At 37.3% G+C, this 6,230-nt stretch overlaps 1 protein-coding gene across 1 annotated transcript; it reads left to right on the forward strand.

Moving 5' to 3' along the window:
- The first annotated feature begins 824 nt into the window (after window positions 1-824).
- LOC121248520 (chitinase-like protein PB1E7.04c) lies at window positions 825-3,368 on the forward strand. Its single transcript, XM_041147003.1, has one exon. The coding sequence runs from the start codon at window positions 1,521-1,523 to the stop codon at window positions 2,952-2,954; it is 1,434 nt and encodes a 477-aa protein (XP_041002937.1). The 5' UTR covers window positions 825-1,520; the 3' UTR covers window positions 2,955-3,368.
- The last annotated feature ends 2,862 nt before the right edge of the window (window positions 3,369-6,230 follow it).

Here is a 6,230-nt window from a genome sequence, read left to right on the forward strand (position 1 = left end):
GTCTAGAAGTACCCAAGTTGTGTGCTAAAGATATCATTAAATATATATACATTTAATATCCCCCAAAGGATAGAATAATCAGTAGAAAATAACATCGATTTCTTTTTAGCTTTGATGGTTGCAGCGAACTCGGATGTTGTTGAACTGATCCATCCATCCAATATTGGATCTTTCTCTTTTTCTTTTCTTCCAAACAGTTTCTTTTTCTTTTTAGTGAGACAATGAGAAGAAAGAAGAATATATTATATCATAGGCAGGGAAGAAAGCAATGGGAAAATTAATACAAGGTAAAGCAGAAGATAATTATAACATGAGAAATGTCATGATTTTTCGTCTATGTTTTTATTGTGAAAGATTCTGATCTAGGTTTCTATTCAATAATAATAGTTATCATGTATATATCTTGCATTGGTTTCTGATTTGGACAAATTAAGCAGAAATAATTTATAAATATTATTTAGTTGTTTTAAATTACACTACCAAATAAAATCATTACGGAAATTAGTAAAGAAACAAAATGAAACGAGCTTTGTTTGCTCTTGGCCTCTTGCTATCCATTAACGTCCTAACCTAAAACCTTAATGGGAAAATGCCAGAAATTTAATAATTCCATTTAAATTGATTTGTCATTTTATTATCTGAATAATATAGATAGCGTGATCTACACATAATAAAATAATTATTTATTTTAATTAGTTGTTTTTGGTCTTTTGCAGGGCTTTGAAAAGTATACAGTCATGTTGAGGGTAGTTCTCCTTTTTTTACGTACCATTCAACAACCTTCAAATTCCCTAATTTGGTTGCTTGCCCACCTCATTATTAGAGAAAAAGATAATAATATAAATAGATTGTAGTTGATTATATATATTTTTTCAAATATATATTCTAGCAGCGCCCTAAACCTCATTTCTTTTCTTCCTTTGCACAGCGAATCAAAACCGATACTTGCTTTGACCAGTTACCCCCCATCCCCACCTTCCTCCCTGCTCTCATGGCTACCCCACTCTGATCTTTGTGAGTGGAACCTCAGGCACACGCTAGCTGCCTCTCTTTTAGAGAAGAAAAGGATAGAGAACTACCCCGCTCTCTTTCTCTTCTCTAAAGCCTTGAAACCCTAATCCAACCCAATACGTACCTTATAAATACTGAAAAAACCCAAGTTCCTGGCGGGGGCTTTGATTTATCGCTTCTGCAACCATCAATTTCATGATCCGTGGGTTGGTAATTCTCTTCTTTACACATACCGGCCTTTTGCTCAAAGACAGAGCAAAAGCACGCAAAGCCACTGTCGTCCTCGCTCCCGATCAGAGCCTTTAAGACATGGACACTTTCTGAAAGCTCTTCTTCCAGAAAGACTTCAGTTTCTTCTTTGCTATTAATTACCTCATGCTTTATTTTGTAGCTTCGTCTTAAAAGGGTCTGAGTAAGTAAGCAAAATCTCTCTCCAGCCCACACCATATCTCTGTCTCCCCTTCGTTCTTTTCACTTTTTCTTCCTCTCTTGTCCTCTCTGTCTCTCTCATGGATTCCGGTAATAGTGGCAGTATGCAATCTTCGAGTGGTGGGGATGAAGAGTACGATTCACGCGCCGAATCGATCTCAGCATTCTTGAACACACCAAGCAGCCATCTCGGTCCATTGCCTAACCATCCACAGCCGCCGTCACACCCCCACCACCACCAAACCCAGTCCTCTTCCTCCTCTTCCATGTTCGACCCTTTATCAAACTACTTCGACCCGATGTCATCATCACGCTCAGTCCAACTCACGAACCCAAATTCTCTTTTAAATCTCGATATGGTCTGGTCCAAAACGCTAAGATCTGACCCAAATGCCACCGATCTTTGCGGCTTGATAACTCCCTCATCCTCAACCCAAAGCCAACCTTTCTTGACCAATCAATTAGGCGGACAAAGCAGAGACGGGGGTTTTTGCGCCATACAGATCCCTACGGCACCAGAATATTCTCCACGGGCTTCGGTTTCTGCTTCGGGTATTTCAGGTGCAAACGATCAAGCTGGAGGCAATAACACTAACGTGGTACGAAACCCGAAGAAGAGGTCGAGGGCGTCTAGGCGTGCACCCACTACTGTGTTGACCACGGACACCACCAATTTCCGAGCCATGGTTCAGGAATTTACTGGGATCCCCGCACCACCCTTCACATCGTCACCTTTCCCGAGAAGCCGCCTCGATCTCTTCGGCACAGCTTCCTCTTCTTTGAGATCAGGGCACTTGGACCCAGCACAGCCTCCATACCTTTTGAGACCGTTCGCTCAGAAAGTTCAGCCACCCCCATTTCTGTCTTCTTCTCCCTCTTCTTCTTCTTCAGCTCCATCCCTGCCATTTCCTAGTTCTTCAATGATTGATGTTTTAGGTTCTGATTCAACGAGCAATGCTTCTCACTCTACTTCCATTAACTACCAACTGTCTTCTGATTTAGGCATAATGAAGCAGCCCCATAATCTTCTCAACATGAACATCCAAAACCCGATTCTCAACCTCCAGACTCTCCTCCAAGCCCAACCTAAATACACGCAATCCAGTTCAGCTCTTATCGGCTCCAAAACCCAGGGTTCTTTGGAAATCCCACCCAATGATTCTCATCACAAAATGGGCAATGTTTTAGAGGAACTCGGTTTGAGTCACCAGCACGTTGGAACACAACTCAGAGGGCTTTCACACATAGTTTCATCGGACGGGACATTTTCGAGGAACGAGAACAATCCTCCTACCAGCTGGGCGAACGACACAGGACCGGCCCACGGCGGTGATCAAGGGCTCTTGAGGTCACTCAACGGAAGTTATGGTAATTTAGAGAGGATTACCAACGGCAAGACGTCGCTGAATTACTCGGCGGCTTCTTCATCGGATTTTCATGGCGATAAGGGGCCGGAGAATGTTGCTACAAGAAGCGAAGGTATGGTGGAATCATGGATTTGTTCATCAGATTAGGCATAACCAAAATGAAAAAGAAAATCACAAACCATACGAATGAGATGATGAGGTACTACTAGTATAAAGATGATCATGCATGGAAGAAAATCTTGGTGTTCTCCGTCTTTTGAGTGATCACCAACTTAATTGATCAAACACTTTGTTTATTTCCTTCTAGATTATAATATGTAAATAATAGCCTGATCTTAATTTTTTTTTTTTTTTGTTTTTTTGTCATTTTCGTACATTCATATACAAACGGCGCCCATGGTCTTTTCAGTATTTTAATTGTCTCATTTTCATCAGTAAGATAGAAGATGCGCTATATCTTTGCTTTTATATATTTCCTGGTCTTTCATGTTTGTACATGGATTTCTGAGTTTGCTGTACATACGGAGGAAATTGGATGGATGATCAGAGGGAATTATAACCCGGCCATCAAACAGTGTGCATCTTCCTCGTACCTTCTCTTCTCATATATATTTCCATCTAAATTATCTGAAACGAAGGAGCAAAAATTTACTGTTCGGTGCAACTCACCGGATTTCTCTGCAGTCCCAATTCTTTCAGTATCTATGTCCCAAATTTCTCAACGATTTATTTAATTTTTTCAAATTTTTAATCATCTAAAAAAGTCTTTATGATCTCTGGGAGTGATTGGTGGCGAGATTTGGGGAATCGTAAGCCGCCGCATTAATATTAATTGTTTCTTAGATTTCAAATGAATACATCTTCATGTCATGTGTGTTCCATTTTATATATATATATATATATATATAAAACTTTTGGATGCCCTTTGTGGAGGACTAGTACAGATGGTCCACCAAATTAATGGACACCATTAAACAACTATTAATGCAAATGGTAACAAAACCAGTTTTTGGACAATATTTTAGCATGCACTTGGCTAATCAACCACCCGATTGTACATTTCAGGCGAAAGAACCCATATCTACCTTAATGGTTGTACATTTCGGACAAAACGACCTTTCTGTTGATCTATTAAGCACAGCCACAAGACTTAAGATTTTATTAATGCACTCAATTGGCATCTCATGTTCAATATATATATATATATATATATATATATATATTGTTAGCCTTTAAATATTCAATATGGTTACGGAGGAGAAATTAAAAATACATTAATCCATGATTAGTGAAACATAATTTTGGAAATTAAGCTTTTAATTTATAATAGTTAGTAAGGAATCCTAGACAACAATAAGAAGACAAAAAGGAAATGTGCCAAACCTAGCTAGGTGCATGCAAGACGTACTTGATCGGTGCGCAAGAGAGGTGCATATATGCAAGATGATGAAAACCTTTGTTTTTTCTTTCTTTTTTTCCCCCCCACTTTTAGCTGGAATTATCCTGCTCGATTTATTGGGAGCGCGTTAAAGTAATGACAGTACTACTCCATCTATATATGCCCCCCACCTCACAACCCATTAAGAAAAATAAGAACAAAAAGTTTGCTGCATGTGAAAATCATGTACTCCAGCAAATAAATCTCGACCAAGATCAAATAGAATATCGGTTTGATTTTTTTTTTTTAAAATACAATTTTATTGATAAACCCTCACTTATGACAGAGGATTAATATCCGTAAAAAAAAAAAAAACAACATTAATTATTAAAAACAAACAAGAATGAAAATACAATAATATACCAAATTTGAAATGCAAGTACTATATACCTTTCCTTATTAATGTAGTAAAATTATAATTTTATCCTAAATCCCGGAATAAGAATATATCATGTTAATTTATGTTAGTCATGACATTATACATATAAATAATTGCCGGAGCAGTAATAAAAAATTATAACGAGGAAGAAGTAGTTTTGATCACCACCTGCAGGCCAGCCTCTAATATATTATCAGCGTTTGGTGTGGATCATGATGATGATCATCATCATGTGTATGCAAGCAAAATGACAAAGTAGGCATCGGATTTGCTTAATGTTATCATTTACGAGAAATATTTGACGAGTGACAGGTTATTCCAAGGATTTCTGCAGCTTTTTTTGTACGTGCTCCATTATGCATATATGGAGAGCTAGCTAATTAAATATTAATTAGCACTTAAAAGCTGCATGCGAACGTTCAAACTCCAAATACTCTTATTAATATATAATTTGGCCCTTCAATCGTTTAGATTAAGATACATGGAATCTAGTTTTCATAACTTTTATTAGCAAAATTAAATAAGCAATAATTTAGATTACCTAAAGGATATATATATATATATATATATATATATAGTCAAATATCAATCGATGATATATCTTGTAACAGCTGATCTTCTTCCCAAAGATCGAAAACAAATAATTTAGACCAATCATGCCATAAATAATTGTAAATAATAATGCAAATAAGCAAAGATCGATAAGTTTCATCATGTGTGGTTATAATCGCTTTGTTCACATCAGTACTACTACTTTTCCTTATCAATATTATATCATTACCCAATCACCTTTAATATAAACCCGCCTAAGCATGCAGCACATTAATTGTAATAGCAAGAAGAATAGGAATTGACAAAGAGGCCGAGGGCTTAATGAGACAAAGCTTATGTGAACCTTTTTGTCAAACATTATTGGGACAAAAGATCTCGATGATCCCTTCCCGCCAAAGGCTATTGGCACATGACAAACAGTACATAAAGTGCCAATGTTCATATATATCAACAACTTAGAAAAAGCAGCACATCCAAGCATGCACTAGTAGTAGTACTACTACTCCTAGATCTGAAATAATAATGATCATTATGAGAATGGGATATCTTTGCATGAAACGGTAACTATATATATACATCTTAAAAGTAAGTAATCTTTTTCATTGCAATCGATTGATAGATCATGATCTTTTTCACTTCAATTATAAAATCTTTTGCCTCTGGTTTAAAACCTAGAATGATGGGGAGCTGGAGCTAGGGGCCGGGATATATAGAATCATGGAAACAGTGCCCTTTCAAAATTGTTAATTTGAATCTTTTGCAAAATGCATGAGGGGTACAGACCATAGGATTTTGGGTGACTTTTACAAAGCAGCACTAATATTCTCACTTCTTTTTGGAGATGCAACCTTTCTTTTCAAATATATATATATACACACACATAAAATTGAAATGATTAGGCATGAGATTTTGGGAGATTTAAGGGCCAGGTTAGGCCTTTTAAGACAGAGAGATCAGAGTGTTGTGACCGGTGACACTTCTTTTAGCATCATGGTGGCCCATGCCAGTGAATAAGCCTTTTGCTCTTTAGCAATGATGGCATTTCTCTCTCACT

This window comes from Juglans microcarpa x Juglans regia, chromosome 2D (assembly GCF_004785595.1).
Source record: "Juglans microcarpa x Juglans regia isolate MS1-56 chromosome 2D, Jm3101_v1.0, whole genome shotgun sequence".
Lineage (NCBI taxonomy): Eukaryota > Viridiplantae > Streptophyta > Magnoliopsida > Fagales > Juglandaceae > Juglans > Juglans microcarpa x Juglans regia.

What these genes read in the sequence shown, in the direction of transcription:
- LOC121248520 (XM_041147003.1), top strand. Translation starts at nt 1,521, where the DNA reads ATGGATTCCGGTAATAGTGGCAGTATGCAATCTTCGAGTGGTGGGGAT.